Here is a 19,563-nt window from a genome sequence, read left to right as displayed (position 1 = left end):
CCCCCAGCCTCTCTCCCCCTCCGCTGCAGTGGTCTAAGGTCCTCTAAATCAGCACATTCTATAGATATTCTAAACCTTATTTTTGAACCTAGACTGAAATGAGCACTTAACCCTTGCAGTGCAATGGTTCATAAAAAAAATTCTTGGAGTTCTTCTTTAAATTAATGAGGTGTATAGAGTTATTATGCTTCTCTATATATTTTCTAGTATAAGGTTAGGATAGAAATGCTGCACAATTATGGGCTAGTTTAGGTCTCTGAACACACAATTTGTCAAGGTGAAAAACTAATTTTGCACAAAAAGTAATCTACTGGGAAACTTGCTTACATTTGGAATGTGTGGATTCTTTAATCCGTCTAGGCACTAACTGAACGACTGGATATGGTGCTGCTGGAAAAAGCAGAAAGCCAACAACAGCTGATATCTCTGAAGAAAGAATATGCTAAAACAAAAGAAGAAGCTGAGGTAAATAGAACATTCCTTATCAATAGTGATTTTTAAGTTCTGCCCTTTAGGCAAAACTTCAGGCTTTGGTACTAGGTAAAAAAGAAGGATCATTTTTGATTGGAGTAGGAGGGGTGGTGATGTGACATCCTTCTCTAATCACAAAATATCTTGTAGTCTTAAAAAAAATACAAGATATTTTGTGATTGGATGATGAGGGGCGGGTGATGCGACCAGAGCCCTGTATAGATCGGGTCTCATCTTTCTCCCTTCAGTGCCCAAAAGCATGGCATTTTGGGCAGGGAATGGAATGCTGCAGGGTAAGATTTTTATACTTTGCAACAACCCTCTGCACATAGCTTTTTAATGACCGTTTACACACCCAGTGCGCTATGTAACTTACCATGTTACCCACTTAGCCACTTAAAGTGTGGCTTTAAGTTTATTAACCCATTACAAGCAATTTTCGCTTTGCTGAACCAGCAAACCAACACAATTTGAATTTGATCTGTATTATCAGGGCTTGAAAAATCCACCAGTCCACTTGTCTGTGACGAGAGGACGGTGGAGCCCGACGAGCAGCTTCCCGGCCGGCCGTTGTAATTACACGGTCGGCCAGGAGCTTAACACAGTCAAGCGATCGAGCGTCTCTAGAGACGCTCGATCGCTTGTATTAGCAGCTGTCACTGCCGTTGCCGGTCACGAGATCCGCTGTGCCCCGTGGGATCACAAAAGAAAGCTTTATCTGTCCCCCCAAATTTTTTAACATAAATTGCAAGGCTATAGTCCGGTCATGCTGACTGGTGAAATTTTTTACTGACTGGTGAGACACCGTCACATTTTTCAAGCCCTGTGTATTATATTATTATAAAGCATTAGCAGGTATAGATCTGCAATGTTTTAGAGCTTTTGTCACTCATGTTTTGTTGGGCAGCTGTGTTATATACTATTGGATCACCTAACTTTTGCAGTGGCTGATACTTAGGATTTGATTTACTAATGGCAACTGGGCTGTTCACTTTGCAAAGGAATTTGCCCATAACTTAATAAATGAGGTGATGTTCTGCTGACTTCCATCATCCGATCATGTTTTTATGTTCATTGTACATGATTGTTGCTGAAATTTCACTAAGGTAACATTTCCTTGGAAAGTGAACAGCTTATTTGTCATCAATAAATAACCTCATAGCATACAGCTCTGCATGTAAAGATAGTTTACATAATCCTGTAGATAGGCCCAGTATGACTGAGGCGTGTTTGACTTGTGATCTATCTCTACTCAAGTTTGACATGGTCACATATTACCTTTTTTTTTGTAACAATCTTGTTTATTTTTTTAAGCATGTAGTATTTATTGGATTTTCAAGTCAGATACATTTGTTTTTCCAGGCATGTGCTATAGTTTGCCTAGCTCCTATAAGAATATAAATGCCAAATTGTGTTGTGTATTAATCAAAGAGCGTTGTTGTAAATGAGCAATCCAGAGGTCTTTAGGCAGGTGAAACTTCAGATCGCTATGCCAAAGTTCAAACGGCTTGTTCCAAAAGCGGCTTAGCATAGAGGACTCCCACCATATATATATTGTTTTTTGAGGAGCAGCGGGTGGTCAACAGTGTCAAAAGCAGCATAGAGGTCTAATAGCAAGAGTAAGGAATAGTGGCCGTTGTTTTTAGCTGTTATTAGGTCATTGGTGAGTTTTAGGAGGGCTGTTTCAGTGGAGTGTTGAGGGCAAAAGCCGGACTGAAAGGGGTCCAAGAGGTTATTTGTGAGGTGGCAACTCGGGCGGTTGTAGATAAGGCGTTCTAGTAGTTTAGAGGTGCATGGGAGTAAGGAGATAGGTCTGAAATTATTGAGGTTGGCAGGGTCCAGTGAAGGTTTTTTGGGTATTGGGGTGACTAGTGCATGTTTGAGAGGGGTAGGAAAGATTCCAGTAGAGAGTGAAAGATTGAAAATGTGAGTAAGAGTGTAGGATAGAGCAAGAGGGTGACTGAAGAAGTTTTGAGGTAACAGGGTCCAGGGGGCAAGTGGTGAGGTGGGTGTCAGGGAGGAGGATATATAAACATCCCCAGTGTCAAGACAGCCATGGAACATGAAGCTGAAGAGGTGGGATACACACATTGCCTTTTTTGTAGAGAATTCAAAATGAATTAATGCAGATTTCTGGCATATAAACTTTTCTTTCAAGGGATTACTTTCCAACCATGTAATATAATCCTTATACTGAAAAATGGCCTGGATGGGAAGGGGGTTTAACACCGCGGATGTCAACTGGTTAATAAAGCATTATACAGCAGCAGGAATTTCTTTTGTAAAAGGTTTAAGTATTTTTTTAATTGTACACAAGTGTTTAACTACATTTACACTTTTGCCATTTTGTCTTCCAGAGTGCTATAACAAAAGCAACAGAGGTGCAGCAAAGTATGGAACATTCAAAAAATTCTTTGCTACAAGAAATTGAAGTATTAAGAAATGATTTGCTGCAAACTCAGAACAATCATAAAATAGATGTTGATGCCCTAAAGAAGGAACTTCAGGATGCACTCATGAAGCAAAAAGAGCTGACTGATGGTCTGAGCTTACAGGAAAACAAAGATGTAGAATTAAGAAAATTGGAGGAAGACGTTCAACATATCCGTCTGACTTATGATGAAAAAATAGCTAGTTTAGACAAAGCAATGAAGGGTACAATAGAGGAGAACAACCAACTAACAGCAAGGCTGAAAGAAGCTCAAGCAACTTCAGAGCAGTATAGTGGTGAAAATCACGTTCTCCATGCAGAGATACTGAAACTGCAAAGCTTGCATTGTGATGAAGTTGCAAATTTAATGCGGCAACTTGAAAAATCCACAAAACAATGTGAACAGGAGAAAATAGTACTACAAGACTTGATTAAGCAGTATGTGGAGAAAGAGAAGTTGCTACAAGAGGAAATGAGAGCAGATAACCAGAAGAATGCAGAAGAAATTGAAATTCTTCAGAAAAAGTTGGAAGAGAACTCCAATGTACCTGAAATACAACATAGCCCATCTATATGCAGTGATGACATACATCGGATGGAGAGCATTGTAGCAGATCTGGAGTCTCAGCAAAGCATGCTAAAAGATGAGCTCACCTATACTAACAATTTGAAAATTAGCCAGGAAAGGAAGGTTGAGCATCTAAAAAGTGAATATTTCCATGAGAGGGAGGAATTGGAATTTAAAATAAATGAACTTCAGCTTGCCATTGAAGATTATAATGGTTTAACCGAAAAACTACAGAATGAGCTCCGGACCAAAAAAATTGAATATGAACAACTTTCCCAACAAAGAACTGAAGAGATGAAAAATATAAGAGAGCAGCACAAGAGGGAAATGGTAGAAATGAAAAGGTCAATAACATCACGCTTTGAAGATGAGAGACTATCATTCCAGCATGAAATACAGCTTCTAAAAGAACAGGTTGGCCAAATTAACCAGGAAAAAGAGGAAGCTGTGAGCGGTTATGAAGGCTTACGAGAAACATTCCTCAGCCTTCAGTCTGAACTTGGAGAGTCGGCTGGTAAGATCAGCCGGGAATTTGAAGCAATGAAGCACCAGCAGGCCACAGATGTCAATGAGCTGCAACAGAAACTCAGATCTGCTTACAAAGACAAGAACAATGTTCTTGAAACTGTAAATCAGCTTAAGAGTGAAGTTGAGTTACTTTCAACCAAACAAGGAGAATGCGAAGAACTTCAGCTTAAGATAGCTCAACTGCAACAAATAAATGAGGAGGTTATAGCATCTCTACAGCAGAAAGAACACCTGCTAAAAGATTTGCAGTCCAAAATGAATGAAACCGCAGCAGAAAATGCAGAGATATCTTCTACTTTGAAAGTGTCAATGAAAGAAATACAGAAACTGCACGAAATGTATAAGAGTGAGCAAGACAAGGTAAAGGTGTTACAGCAAGAAGCAGAAACACATGCAGCAAACAATGAGCAACTAAAGCAAACAGTGGATGAGCTGACACAGAAACTTCAGGAATCTATATTGCCACCTATTCAGAGTGAAAATGAAGATCTTAAGCTGACTCATTTGCAAAAGAATAATGAAGAAATTGCTGCTTCATTACATGAAAAAGAGGGCTTTCTTCAAGAACTTCAGCTGAAAATGACAGAGATGGCCACACAAAATGATGAATTATCAACTAGCATAGATATATCTAGGAAAGAAATCCTGGAGTTAAAAGAAATCTGCAAGAGTGAGGAGACCAAAGCTCTGAATTTCCAGCATCAGACTGAAGAACATGAAAAGCTAAATGCTCAGCTAAAGCAGTCGGTGGCGGAACGAACACAACAGCTCCAAGAGTTGATGGGCAGCAGCCTCAGTGAAATGACAAATCTCCAGCAACAGGTAGATTTGCTGATTACTGACAAAGAGAAGTTGGAAACTGATGCAAGAAGATTGCACGATGAAGCATCAAGAATACAAGAAGAAAAGGAGGTTATATCAAGAGACTTTGCTAGGCTTGTGTGTGAACATAGTGGCTGCATGACTTCCAAAGATGAGCTAGACAACGTAAGAATTAAGTTTCAGATGGCATCAGAAGGAAAAGATAAAGTGGCAATTCTGCTTGAGCAGAAAGAGCGATATGTGGAAGAGTTAAAAACTGAGCTCCGTGTTGTTCAGAACTTGTTGGCAGTTGAATGCTTAGATCCAGATATCAGTATTGTGCTTCAGGGTATTAATAAGGCAGTGCTCCAGTTAAAAGAAGAAAAGCAGGATGCACTTTTACAGAGAGAGGAGACATCTGTTCAGCTTAATCAACTGCAAGGAGAGTTTGAAGCTCAGTGCTCTGAGCTAAGAGCTCTCTTGAGTGACTATTCCAAGGAAAAGGTACTTCTGAAAAAAGAACTGGAGGAAACGCTCGCAGACAAAGAAGCACTGCAAAGAGATCTCTTTGAGATGAAAAATGCACTTGAAAAATCAAAACTAGAAAATCAGGAGTTACTTCTGCGTATTGAAAGTGTGACTTCAGACATGAATTCTCTGAAAGAGAATGTACAGGATGAATTAGGTACGACCGAAAACAAGGAGTCAGCTGTCAGTACACAAGAAGTGAATTGTGTCCAGGTGAGGAATTTCCCACTTAACCTTCCATCTAGTCAGTTGCTTTTTTTGCTTCTCTACAATGACATTCATTCAGTGCTTAATTGATGCTCATGTGACTGGCTCACATTATTCTCTGGCATCCTAGGTGTAGCTGTTGGTTCAGTGCAAAATGTTTGATGCCTGAAGGATAATCACAAACTTGGAGAGACAAGAGAAAGAAAATACATTTATTGATACATATTTATGAATATTTTCAATGCACTTTATAAATGCACTGTAAATAAGTAATTTACTTATCTCAGAGTATAGCATACACATGTTATCCTTTTGCCAACATATTATTTTGTTTAGACACACACATTTTGTAATTTTTGTTTTAGGGAATGTACCCCTGGAAGATTTTTTTTTTTAATTTTTGTTTTAGTTCCCTTCCTGTTTTCAGTTCACCCGACAGTCTTTTTCTCACCTGTCCCCGATCCAGCAAGATCTTGGCAGTGCAGCTTCTTTGGTGCCGCGCAACTGATGATAAAAATCTTGGCCAGGCCTATGCATACACTCTGCAATCTCCTTTTTAGTATTATGTACAGCTTGTACTTGAACAATTACACTTTAATGTCCTATTGTCTTTCTAACCTTCTGGGGGGAATTTATCAATCTCATACGAGGACTGCAGTACCAAGACTAAGAAGAAAACCCCTTTATAGTTACAGTTACCATGCTCACATTTCCTGTAGTTGTGACTATGCAAGGGGGGGTGTCGAACCACTGGAGAAAACCCAGTGCTCTTGCACAGAATGCAGCATTCTCTTTTTCAGCAGGCCTCCAGGAAATGGTAGAACAGGAGTTTAAGATGTTATTGGGAATAGTTGTGTGGAATTAATGTGGGATAGACATTTGTATAAATGTTCACACTTAAACTATTGGGCTTATGTTTTTATTTTAGGAAATTCTTTTAAAATCAGAAGCAATGAAACTTGAACATGAAACACTTGTATCAGACCTGCAAAAGAAAATAGGTATATTCGTTTATCATTTGTATGTATGCATATTGATACTGAGCTTAGTGTTAGCCTGCCACTACAGTCTGCTAATTGTATGTGAAACCTACACATATCTATAACAATAATATATGCCAAGCTACTAAATAAATGTAAGCATCAAAACATAAACATCAGTGCACAAAAGTCTCATAAAAGTGAAGATTCAAAAGTGATCACAGAGGTTATGATTAGGGATGTCCCGATACCACTTTTTCAGGACCAAGTACAAGTACTTCCCCTCATGTACTTGCCGATACCAATTACCGATACTTTTTCTTACAGGGGCAGGTGAAATTGTTTTTAAACTATACAGACTAATGATTTTAGGCCAATTTCTTTATGATTATGAAGAACTTTAATTTAAGACAATAAAACATTTTTATTTGCTTTCACACAGCTGTCGTGAAACTACAAATCCGATCATGCATCTGCCTTTGGGATCATTTAACCTATTCATGTTAGCAGGGGAGAATTGTAACTCTATTGCTGCAGTGTACTGGAAGTGTGTACTATGGATCATTTAACCTAGTACACACTTCCAGTACACTGCAGCAATAGAGTTACAATTCTCCCCTGCTAAAATGAATAGGTTAAATGATCCATACGACGACTACATGTTATGTACTATGAATCAGGATTTAACCTATTCATGTTAGCAGTGGAGAAATTGTAACTATTGCTGTAGTGTAGTGGAGGTGTGTGCTGTATATATGTACTACATATACAGTACACACTTCCAGTACACTGTAGCAATAGATTTACAGCCAGCCCTGACCCAGCTCCCCTCACTCACATTTCACTCCGATCCCTGTTGCCTCATGTAGTCGGCGCTGGGCAGGATCGCTGCATCGCGTCTCGGTGCACAGCTTGTGGGAGGCGCTCACAATTCTGCCCTGCTAACATGAATAGGTTAAATCATGATCCATAGTAATTGTAAATCCATTATCTGCAGAGTGTACTCTATAGGTAGTACCTATAGAGTACACAGTGCTAATACACTGCAGACAATAGATTTACAATTATCCCCTGCTAATATTAATATGTACTTAATAAGGACCCCATGCCCTCACTTACTGCTCACCATGTGCCTCCCTGGTGAGGTCGTAGTCGGCGCTGTGCGGTAAAGCAGCAGCGAGTCAGCGCTGGTCCAGTGGGAGGAGCTCCAGGTGGGGGTCCTAATTTAGCTGGCCGGCGACTGCCCAGAGGTGCCGCGCGTCTCGGGGTCCTCTGAGCAGTCGCCGGCCAGCAAAATTAGGACCCCACCTGGAGCTCCCCCCATCGGACCAGCACTGACTCACCGGTGCTCTCCCGCACTGAAGGTAAAGTAAAAGAAAAAAATAGCGCAAGCATATTACAATATAAGGAAGACATTACAGTTACAATACAATTCAAGACAAGATGGTAATACAGTAGTGGTCAAAGGAGTCTGGTGAGTGTATTGATTGCACAAAAACACTAAGGATATTACACTTCGAATTACCTTTTTGGAATGTTTTTTTTTTTTTGAGACCATTTTGTGGAGTTGCACATGTGATCTGGATCCCAACACGTTGCACATGCAGTTTTTGAGATTGTATTGAATTTAACTATAGGGGAGGTCACATACTATGTTGGGACTATCACTATGCACTTTATTGTATATGCATAAGTTGTAACATTTTTAGCTCAGTGACTTTGTCTTGCGAATCATTTTTGGTTTATTTTCTTTTTTTTAAATCTCTAATTATTATAAATGATCTAATTTACAATTAATTCCCCCTCTGTGATTAGTAGCATAGTGGTATAGGTAGTGATATATTATACTGTCTATAAGCATATGATCGTTTCCCAGTCTTACCGCGATTGGATTCCTATATGACTTATATTATGTATTGGAGTCTAATTTTTCAATTTTCTAAATTGTGATCAGATTGAAGGAAAACAATACACCCAACAAATACTTCCATGAACAGATACACAAGCTTGCTTGCTAACAGCCTGCTCTTTTGTTTTTTTAGAGGCAATGCTATGGTTTGTTTTTTTTTTTTTTTTTTTAATGAATATATATTATATTGCTTGAATAAAAATCACCAAACCTTTAGTAGTAAGTCCGTACAGATTGGTAAAAGTCCTTATAGATGTTCTAATAATATATTATTACATGGTATGCCATTATAACAAAATTATATCCTAGAATAAGTAAATATTTGCTTATATATTTTGTCTTTTATTTCTAGAAAATCTAGGGAAAGAATGCAAAGAGAGAGAAGAAAAATGTAATAAAATTAAAGCTGTTGCTATCAAAGCTAAGAAAGAGCTAGATGCCAATAAAAAGGAGGTAAACCACCTTTCTCACTGTTTATGTGATGTTTAGAACAAAACTATCTGCACTTATGCTGAGTTAGACAGGGAGAGGTTTTTTTGGGTCAGCCTGTGAGTGTGCCACCACCCCATTTGGCAGTCCCTGCAGGTAATTGGCTTTAAGCACTGTTCGGCCAACAATTTTCCAACATTTCCCCTAATCTGGCCATCCACTGAAATATTTTCTTTGTTCACCCTTTGGGCTGAACGAATAAAATATTGCAGAGTCCTCCAAGGCTTATGAGCGTTGATAGATAAATCTCCCGCTGTCTGCTTTGTCTGAATTCTCGAACAGAGTGGGCAGCTGATTGGCTCCACGCTCTGTTTGCTCCAAGATTTTCTGGCCAGCTCCTTTGATCAGCTGATCAAGGGATGCTGGCCAAAAGGGTGCTGACAACCCTTCCCATCGAGAATCGGCCAAAATTCGCGGTGTATGGCCTGTTTTAGAAGGAAGTTGATCTAATGATTGACTTTTTTTTGTTGCGGAGGATCAAAATTAAATCTTAAGGCTGTTCAACAGCCAAGCATATATTGTAAGTGACAGTAGAAGGTGGATACTGATAAAAGCTAACCTTGCAATGTTATACCGGTGCTGAGAGAATTATGTAGGTTGATCTCCCTTTCTAAAAAGGTAGTTACCTTGCTGGCTTTGGCTCTGGTACTTTGTTAATCATGAACTGGGAACAGGTTATCAGCCAGTGAAGTACACTGTTTATTGGTGAATGAAATTATAGATAAAACGAGAGTGGGGGGAATTTATCAAAATCTGGAGCAGATTTGCACTGCAACCAATCAGCATCTATCAATTTTCAAATCTCACCTAAGCAAACGGAAGAGAGATGGTGATTTGTTGCCATGGGCAACTGCTCCAGTTTCTGTCTGCTCCAGTTTTGATACATTTCCCCCCAGTGTCTTTTCAAGACCATTTGTTGAAACTGTTTATTTCCAAAAACATCCATCTGGCATATGAGTATGTCAGATAGTGATACTCACTGCTAGTTCTCTGGTGTAGCCCAGGGAATAAACACTGTGTCTACTGATAGCATGACTACAAAGTTTGTAAAGCCTGTAATCTACTAAAAAGAAAGTTAAATATGTTTTGTGCTTCGCTGAAACAGCTATGCGCAGAACTATTGTACATGTTGAACTTGAATTATATCTACTCAACTTTGTTTTATCATAAGGTTCAGGCAATAAGAAAAGAATTAGAGCGGGTAAAAGCAGAAAAGGACCAGATGACATATTCAGTGAAGGACCTTGTTCAAGGGGCAGAAAGCTACCAGGTACGTTTTTTGTTTCTTTTAGGCCCCTTCACACCTCTGCTGAAATACACTTTACACTTTTAAAGCAGTAGGAGGCGGCAGCAACAGCAGGGCCCTGTAAGCAAACAGCTGGGAGTTTGCCTACATGTGTAAAGCCGACAGCAAAACATGGTAGTGCATTACCATGTGTGCAATGCAGATCCATTGCCTTAGTGTATTCACTTGACACAGACACTGTAATCTCTAGCCTGGCAGCTCACACCACTAACTCCCCACTTAACCTCTGCTGCTGACTGGGAGGACTGCTGCCAGCATCTAGAGCTACACCTGACAGCTTCTCAGCAAAGGCACAACTCGCAACCACGCCAGCAACCATCCCTCCAATTCTTCCCTTTCACCAGTGTGTCCTAACCACCATGCCTAAACCCTTGCCTTGTCGCAAAATCATTTTTCTCCCCACCCCTGGGCCTCTCACCACTGTGTCTGACCGCCATCTTGCCCTCTCCCCCCTGCTCTTACAACCTCTCCCACAAGACATTCTTCCGTCTTCCCATTGGCAGAGACCATGTAACAGATGCCTCAGCGTTGGTCAAGCGATTGGTTACCAGATGCCACAAACCTGCTCATGTATGCTTGTTACTTGGTTAACCATACACTGCTGAATATTTAAAAATAGTGCATGTTATCTAAACATCCTTTTGCATCAATATAGAGGTTAACATGTATAAGTGTTAGCCATTAGTTAACACACTATATATCTGTACCCCAGCATCTGTGTTAAAGCCCATCTGTGGGCAAACCTAAAAGCTGACCTTGCAGTGGGGCTACCCCTGCACTGCAGGAGATAAGCGCTTGTTTATGCCTAGGGGGCAGGAAAAAGCCAGTTTACTTACCTTATCTCCTGATCTTGTGGCGTGAGGACGCCAAGGGACATTACACCACCAGGAGGAGGAGAAGAGGAAAGCACTGACCGCCAGGCGAATGCGATAAGTAAAAGTGCTTTACTCTGATCCCCTAGGCATAAATGAGCAGCTAACTGTTGCCTAGAGGTGGCCTTTAAAGTGCACCACATGGCACTTGAAATGCTTTGACAGCTCATTCATTTTGAATAGGCTGTCTAACGCAACACCACCTTAGTTCATAAACGTTTGTGGATTGCAATGCACTTTGTGTTGGGGTAATAAAGACCCAGTTCACACCATTTGGCAGAGATCACATGACCAAGGCCTTGAACTACAGAAAGGAGCTTGTAGCAGCATTTTTGTCCAGGAGAGGCAAGTGTTTCAGCCTTTCTGTTACTCCTTTTATTAACCAACAAGACTGATTAATATAGCTTTATGACAACATCATGGTTTATAGATCACTTCGTTTGAACCACTAATTACTTATTGGATTGTTATTTACGGTAATAAAAACATTGGTTGCTTTTATATTCATCATGATTACCGATATTGAGCATACATGATAGTAGATCAATTGGTTCTTGGCATTTCAGAATCTCGCGATAGAGTACGATAAACAAATGGAACTGCTGGAAAATGAGAAGGAGCGTGCCACCTCTACAGAACATCAACTGGAAGAGCTTTCACGGCAGTTACGTGCTGCTCTTCTGGAGGTAGGTCCAAAACATTTTCTTTCTTGATTTTAATATTTATTTAAACACATTTCTGTTTCTTAGAAGTTGTTTTGAAAATGTTCTCCCCCTTATGACCACTGTTTTTTTAGTGGAGGATTATTGATGCATATATAGCCACCCCCTCTTTATTACATTTGTTTTTTGCATCCTTCAGCCATTTGACACTAAGATCCTCCTGCCTACTAATGGAAACCTTTTCTCTGAGAAATCTGGAAGCTGCCATTGCTCTCCTCTTTCTGAAAATTCTAGTTGCCTGTCTGATGTAGAACAAGTATGCAGATAAGGGTGAGCATTACTACCAGACAACTAGCATTTTCAGAGGATTTTAAGCAACAGCCCCATATTTCTTTTATCAAAAGTTTATTTCTTACCAAGACTGAAATAATGTAAACTAATCTCTAAAATAACCCCTTAACTCTGCAAGCCCCAATACATAACACTTTTTTACATTGAGACTTAACCCCACTCTTAAAGGAGAATTATGGGGAGAGTTAAATGCACTCATGCCCATAATTGGAGCCGAAATGTGACACTGAAGCTGTCACACGTCAGCTCTATTGATCGGGTATTGAATGATCACATACTGCTGTTCGCTGTGTTCCCGATCTTCTCCCTGCAGAGAGCGGTGACTGTCAGTCACCACTCCTTGCCTGATTCCCCCCTCCCCTTTCCTTTCCTCCAGCGCTTAATGGAGGAAGAGACGGGAGGGGGCGGGCACATCTGGCTCAGCCTCTAGAGAGGCAGAGCCAGCTGTCAATCAGGCAGCGAGGTGGATCCCGACAATATTGGTCGGGATTAGGCTTTGCGCTGTCGGCATATAGCGGGCAATAGCTCACTATATGCTAGGTTTTGGTTTAAAGGAGGACATTCGTATGTTTGTTAGTATGTCCTCCTGTGACCCTAAAGAAAGCTATGGCAAAAAAAGGTTGGGCCATAGTTCTCTTTTAACAACTAACCTAAATCTTGAACCATAAAGCCCTAACCCCTTACAGTTAACCTAAGCATCTGGGCTGCTGACCCTAATGCTAACGTAACCCTTAAAGCAAGATGCTTACTTTTATCTTGGCCAAGGGAAGCGAAAGATAATAATCCCACACTGAAAACTAACAGTGCCAGGAGATTTCCCAGTGCTGAAAACTGATTCAAGCTATGTATGCACTTTTCTACTGCATTGATGTGCATTGCATAACCTGTGTACTTATGTAATTACAGGTAATTTCACACTAAGGGGTCTATTTAGAAATTTTTTTCACCCAGGATACTCACATTTTTCCACGTAAATACATTTTAAAAATGTGTGAATCATGGGTGAAAGTTGTGCGAATCTTGTGAAATAAATAATAACATTTATAAATGCACTCTTAAATATACTTTTACCTTCTGTATTATCCGGCCATTAACATCTAGACTTGCACTGCAAATTTCTCTTGTTACCTGTTGGCATTGTAAACTCCGATCCTTGGTGAACTTCCAAAAGATTTGGAAATAATTGTAATTTATTTGATCAATTACAGTCAGTGCAGTCCCTTTTTCTCTCCCGTTCATTGAAGGACACAGGGAACAGATCGGAGATCATGTACTGTAGGGTAATATCGCCACCTGCAAGAGAAGGACGCTGCGGCCGCCATCTTTGGTGTGGGCGCGTGCGCCCTCGGTCTGCCTTCACTTCCGGTGCGCCGCTTCCGGGTCCCTTTACTTGCGTGTCACCCGGCCGGATCGGTCTTTCACGCTGGGACGCGGTCGGGTGAGGACGCACTGGGACACCGGGAGTTCGGGTACTGTAGGAGGGTCGTCTGCTTGCGGGTCTGTTGCTAGGGGCAACTGCGACAAAAGACCTAGGGACGGGGGCGGTGCCTGCCGGGGTCTTGTCAGCAGGTGGGGGGTTTGGCCACCGGCAGGGGCCGCCCCTAGGCTGTAATTGGTCTTTAGTTTTTTTGTGCCTAGCGTCCTTCTCCTGCAGGTGGCGATATTACCCTACAGTACATGATCTCCGATCTGTTCCCTGTGTCCTTCAATGAACGGAGAGAAAAGGATTTTACGGTGAGTACCAAAATCCTATTTTTTTTTTTTATCAGTGGTGTATATAAGAAGGTATGGTGCGAGGGCTGCATATATTTTTTTTACATTTTTATATATCATGTTATTTTATTATAAGGGAGCATGTTATATAAAAGTATGTTTGTAGTCAAGCACTAGGTTGTGCTAAAACCACACTTCAACCGTCCAGAAGAGTATTTTATTTATTTTACAATTATCAGGAAGATGACAACAGAGAGCTAACCCATTTCAGAGTCTCAACAATCCCTCTTCATTGTGGCCACAAAAAATACAGAAAAAAGGTGGTAATAAAAGTATATGAAAAGTTATAAAAGCCAATCCCAAGCGGTCATTTATAAGATCATCATTACATGGCAGGCATTTCTTTGAAAGGATACAAGAACAAAAATCGTTTAGTTTTTTTTGGTTTTTTTATACTTTTGTTTTTTGCACAACTCACTGTAAATCACAGGTCTGTTTTAAAGCTGCCATGCAGCCACATTTTGTGTGGAAGGGTAATTCCACTTTCCCAGTTGAATTTGTGAAAAATGAATTACCCCTACCCTCGCTGCTATTACCTGCCAATGAACACTCCTTCCTCTCTGTGGGTGCCGGTGTATGATTGTTCACCTGCAGTCGGTATTTTAAATTCTGTTTGCAAATGGCGAGCACCGATTGGTCAGCACACTGAGAAGCACTTTTGACTGCGCTGACCAATGAGAAGTGCTTCTTATTGGTCAGCACAGTCAGGTGACCATTATGACCAATGAGTTGCTCACCGTTTGCAAGTGGGATTTAAAATACCAAGTACAGGGGTACACTGCTATGTACGGTGTACATTCATACACCGGCAGCCACGGAGGGGAAGGATTGTTCGCTTGACATGTAAGAGCAGCTGGGGAGAGAGGTGGCATATTGGTGGGGGCGATTTCATTTTCCCATTTCGTCTGGAAAAGTGGAATTACCCTTTAAGAATTGATCTGGGGTTTTTTTTTTACCCTTGGACAGGTCCTGTTCTGCAGGGATATGACCAAGCAGACAGATTTGGAGACTTTTTCAGCTGCTACTGTTCCGCAAATAAACCAACAGGCAAGGTGTCTGTCCATGCCTGCCTCTTTCCTTGGCTTTTCTTGCACATCCAAATGCCATTTTGTGGTTATGGGCACCCTGATAATTGCTAGTTATTGTGACCTGCCAGAATTAGGCAATAGTTGTTGTCAATAAGCATACATTCTGTGTCCAAAACTAAAACCAACTTCAGATATCTACAATTAAAATATAAAATTCCATAAAAATACAATGAGTTAGTCACAATCTAATCGTAAACAATTTGCAGTGCCATTCACCCCATGAATCTCTGTGATTGTCGGTTCTGTGCAAACATTTGTTTTGCCTTTATTCGCACAGAACTAACGTTCAAAGAAATTTGCAGTGCAAATGGCTCTGTGAATTGTTTCAAAATAGACCTCCCGGTCTCTGGTTTCACATTTCTCTTACAAACACTACTAGCACTTCAGTGGTGTATAGATGTGACTTACAATGAAGTGTCCACCACTGCTCCAAATTGTATATAGTACTGTAAGTAATAACCATCACCAGTTTTACGTTCACCTGTCTAAGCACTGCCAACCTACTGCAGTGGTGATGGTGTTTGGTTTTTACATAGAATTTGTTGCAGTGGTGGACGCTTCATTGGACCTTAGACATATAAATAGACCTTTTGAAGCGCTATAAGTGTGCCTTTTACCGTATGAACAGCTGTAGTTAGTTTTGAACAATGTACAGTGAAATTTATTGGAGTAAGTTTGAAAACTGCTGTTTACAAGATGTGTGTCAAATGTATTGCAATTGCATGCATAAATTGAAGCATGTTTTAGGGCTCTGTCTGGCATTAAGGAAGTTCAGGCTGAGCTCCCCTAGTAAATTAAACCACATATGTAGATATATTAAGTATGTAAGATGAACAGATTACCTGTAAGGAATAAGAATGAGGTTTTTTCTGTTTCTAACCCAGTCATGCAACTGTGTTCTAGCATGAGAAGATAAATTCTGTCAATGAAGACCTGATGACCCGCATGGAAACAATGAAGTCCAACGTCAAGTTACTGGAAACTCAGTTACTTGAACTGCAGAAAGCTAAAGCTGCACTAGATAAAGACTTGGAAGCTGAAAAACTGATAAAGGAGCAAAAAATTAAGGTAAATATAGTATTCCAAAACACAGGTATGGAAAGCACCAAACATCTGTTTCCAACAAGTGCACGTAGTGATGAGAGACCACCCCTCTCTCATGTATATAGGAAAAAATCCAATCTTTGTTTTATCTGCAGCACCTCATGTGTATTATAATATAAACTGATGCCATGTGGATTATGGATATATAATAAAATACACACTAGGGACTGCAGTCAAAACACATTTTGGATTGTATATACTGTATGTAATGTTATGTGTAAGATTTGTCTGTATTGTTACTATTCCTATAGAGACAACAGTTTGTGTGAAGTTGTTTCCAAAAATATTGAATCTGGCGGTCATCAGCAGAAGACGAGAATGGCAACTAGAAAGCAAATTAATGTTAAGTATTATGGATTTCAGAGGGCTGCAGTGATCATAGGTTCTTTTCTTTTAGGATCACAACAATGCTCTTAAGCAGATCGAAGAACTTCAACAGCGGCTTCAGAAAGAGAAAAAGCAGCTACAGAAAACTGCACAAGAGCTTGAACTTGTTAGAAAGGTAACATACTATGCAACTGTAGCGCTAGGATTGCTATGTCAAGTTGCTTACAAGCTTTGCATGCATTGTATTTTCCAAACCCTATTTATGTTTCCTTCCATTGTGGTGGTTATTGTTTCATGGTACCAATAAATCTATATCGCTACATGTTATAAGTCTCCATGTCCTTATTCCTTAGGATGCTCAGAAGAGCACATTGATGGATATGGAGATGGCTGATTATGAACGTTTGGTGAAAGAGCTCAACCAAAAAGTCACCCATAAAAGCAGTCAGCTGGAGGACCTGAAAGAGGATTATATAAAGTTTGGTAGCTATATGTATCCCAGTTGCCTTATAGCTATATAATCGGTAGATGTTGCCTTTGTTTTTACAATTCTTTATTATCATGTACTGTATATGGTACTGCATTAGCTGTATGATTTACATGAGTTAATGTTTCCAGTGACTCTCTTATCACACCTATATGCAGAACCCAGGTTTATGATTTATGCCTTGCCATGATTTAAATATGCTGTTTTGTATGAGCAGTTTACATCCTGCTTGAAATTCATTAAAAATATTCCTATAAAGCTGTATTTGATTGCATTTCAACTCTATTTCTGTGATTTAGCAACACTGCAAACAACAATAGAGCAGCATGAGGAACGCAGCACTAAGATGAAGCAGCTGCTAGTTAAAACCAAAAAGGAACTGGCTGATTCCAAACAGGCGGTGAGCACCACATGCTGATGTATAACCTGTCATTTACTTAGCTGCTTTCTGATCTCATCACCTTGCTGATATTCACTCTCTATTATAGGAATCTGATCAGTTAATAATCCAGGCCTCACTAAAGGGGGAATTAGAGGCAAGTCAGCAGTATGTGGAAGCCTATAAGGTATGTAAGCGACATGTCAAATAAAGTACAAATCCTAAATAAATAAAGGTATAAATCTTAAATTCTTTGATGGATAATTTGTCTGAGAATATTAGTGACATTAGTGGTGGTTAGAAATATTTTAGGTTGCTCTGTGTGCTATTTTCCTTATTTGAGTTATACTTTGATGTACGTAAAATATCTTTCAATACAGTTTTTATGTTTCCGTTGCTGTGAAGATTCAGGTTGCTGAGCTAACATCTGAAAAGCACAAAGTACAAGAGCAGCTCAGGTCATTGACAGAACAGCATCATCGAGTGGGAAACTCGTACCAACAAAAACTGCTTGCCCTTCAGGAAGAGTGCACTGCGGCAAAGGTATGTAATCATTCATTTTACACTGCATACAGTATGCAATCCACGGTAAACCCCTGCTTATATTCTTTTTCATTTCGGAACACCAGGGGACTCAAGGGACTCTTTCCTGTAATATTTCTTATAACAATTCTGAGTTTCTAGTAGAGTAAAGCTCAGTGTCCAGTGTATCAAAAAAACAACTTTTGTTTTCAATGAATTCTAATGGAATTTTACTTTGCTTTTAGCATTAGTTAGTATTGTTTCCTATCATTCATGTTTAAGATGTTATGGTTAGCTGACTTTTCAGAATATCTGCATTGCTATTGTTTTGTGTCACACAGCACAGCATTGGCAGTAACTATTCTTTCTTAGGTTAATGACTGGCTTTTATGTACACCTAAATCGGCATCCGGTATTGCAGAAAGGGTGTTAAATCTCACCCATGACCTTACTGAAAGATGTATTCTTGATTATTATAATATTTAATCATCAAACCAGTCACACTTACAACTGAATATCCTCAAGGCTCTTTTTAGCCACTGATTTGCCTTCATTTAATGATCATGTCTGGGAAATGTATTATCACTGATTTTCCTTATTGTCTTTGCTAGAACAGTATGCCAGAACTATCCACTGGTAAATATAATTATAATGTGAAGCACCACTGAATCATACTAAACTTTAAACCAGTGAGCACACAGGAGGACAATGTAGTGTTTTAGTGTGAACTTAGCAGAAGAAGGGGATTGCTGTTCACATATAGAATGAACTGGAATTTACATGAATAATACATGCATTGAATAAATAAGACTGTTTAAAGAAGAGCAACTTATGTTTTTGTTGAAGGCTTTTTTTATGTGAGACATTGCCATTGTCATGACGTTGGGATAGTTTGCAGTAGCACAAGAGAGAATTGTTTAAGGGCTTGTTAGTCTGGGTTTTACACCTATCCATTAATGCGATTTATCCATTTATAAATCTGTGTATGTGTGTGACAGATTACCTTGGCGGCAAAATTAATTTTTATTTATTGTGCATTAGCTGACACAGGATCATACGTGTTAGACCATGGGTTATATGCTGCTGCCTTCAGGTGATTGGACACGGGCAAACCAAGCTGAAGCACAGCCCTAATATAACCCCTCCAACATTCAGCAAGCTTCAGTTGTTTACTACTATCCTCAGGTGATGGACATCTCTGCTCTGAGAGAAGCAAACTATATTTTCTTTTTTCCTTTTATTACTTTTACCAACTTTCTTATAACAAGATTCCTAGATGGTACATAGGCACTGTAGCTTCTATTTTTGCAGCATTCTGGATTGATTGATTCATCAGCTGTTCCTTGGATCCTACCTGAACCACAATAGACCAAATATGTGGGACTGGCCTATAATGTTGCTTCAGCCACTGAATTCTGCATCACGTGCTCACCTAGGCATGACATGCATCATGTTGAATTAGCCACAGGGTGCTATGCAAGTACAGGGCCATGGCACCACTGACTGGTGTGACCCTGCCCCTGAAGATCCCTTAAATGTCCCGTAAACAGATGGCTGCGAAGGCCAACCGGTCGAACACTCCATTTGTGTATTTCATTATAAATAAAAGATGGGTATTTATTTATTTTTAAACCGATTAATTGAAAAAATAATCGGCCAACGAATCAATTACAAAAATAGTCGTTAGCTGCAGCCTGAGAGTAATCTTTGAACAAACTCATATTTTAACAGTCTAATCTGAAATCTCCCTTAGATCTATTAATAACTATTTAGTGCAAGG

The 19,563-nt window shown here is 39.8% G+C and overlaps 1 protein-coding gene across 1 annotated transcript in view; it reads left to right on the top strand.

Moving 5' to 3' along the window:
• Positions 1-19,563, top strand: part of GCC2 (GRIP and coiled-coil domain containing 2) — a gene marked incomplete at its 5' end in the record, with an annotated part of 42,454 nt that overhangs the window by 5,911 nt on the left and 16,980 nt on the right. The window contains 12 exons of the mRNA XM_018568194.1: positions 361-465; positions 2,829-5,540; positions 6,463-6,535; positions 8,776-8,876; positions 10,084-10,182; positions 11,657-11,776; positions 15,868-16,032; positions 16,466-16,570; positions 16,749-16,866; positions 17,137-17,282; positions 17,371-17,448; positions 17,667-17,804. Of these exons, the coding sequence (XP_018423696.1) occupies positions 361-465; positions 2,829-5,540; positions 6,463-6,535; positions 8,776-8,876; positions 10,084-10,182; positions 11,657-11,776; positions 15,868-16,032; positions 16,466-16,570; positions 16,749-16,866; positions 17,137-17,282; positions 17,371-17,448; positions 17,667-17,804 (3,960 nt within the window). The remainder of the gene's footprint in view (positions 1-360; positions 466-2,828; positions 5,541-6,462; positions 6,536-8,775; positions 8,877-10,083; positions 10,183-11,656; positions 11,777-15,867; positions 16,033-16,465; positions 16,571-16,748; positions 16,867-17,136; positions 17,283-17,370; positions 17,449-17,666; positions 17,805-19,563) is intronic.

Source organism: Nanorana parkeri, unplaced genomic scaffold, assembly GCF_000935625.1.
Source record: "Nanorana parkeri isolate BGI_ZX_2015 unplaced genomic scaffold, ASM93562v1 scaffold1153, whole genome shotgun sequence".
NCBI lineage: Eukaryota > Metazoa > Chordata > Amphibia > Anura > Dicroglossidae > Nanorana > Nanorana parkeri.
Note: the sequence above shows the minus strand (reverse complement) of the source record. Positions and strands in the feature narration are given on the sequence as shown.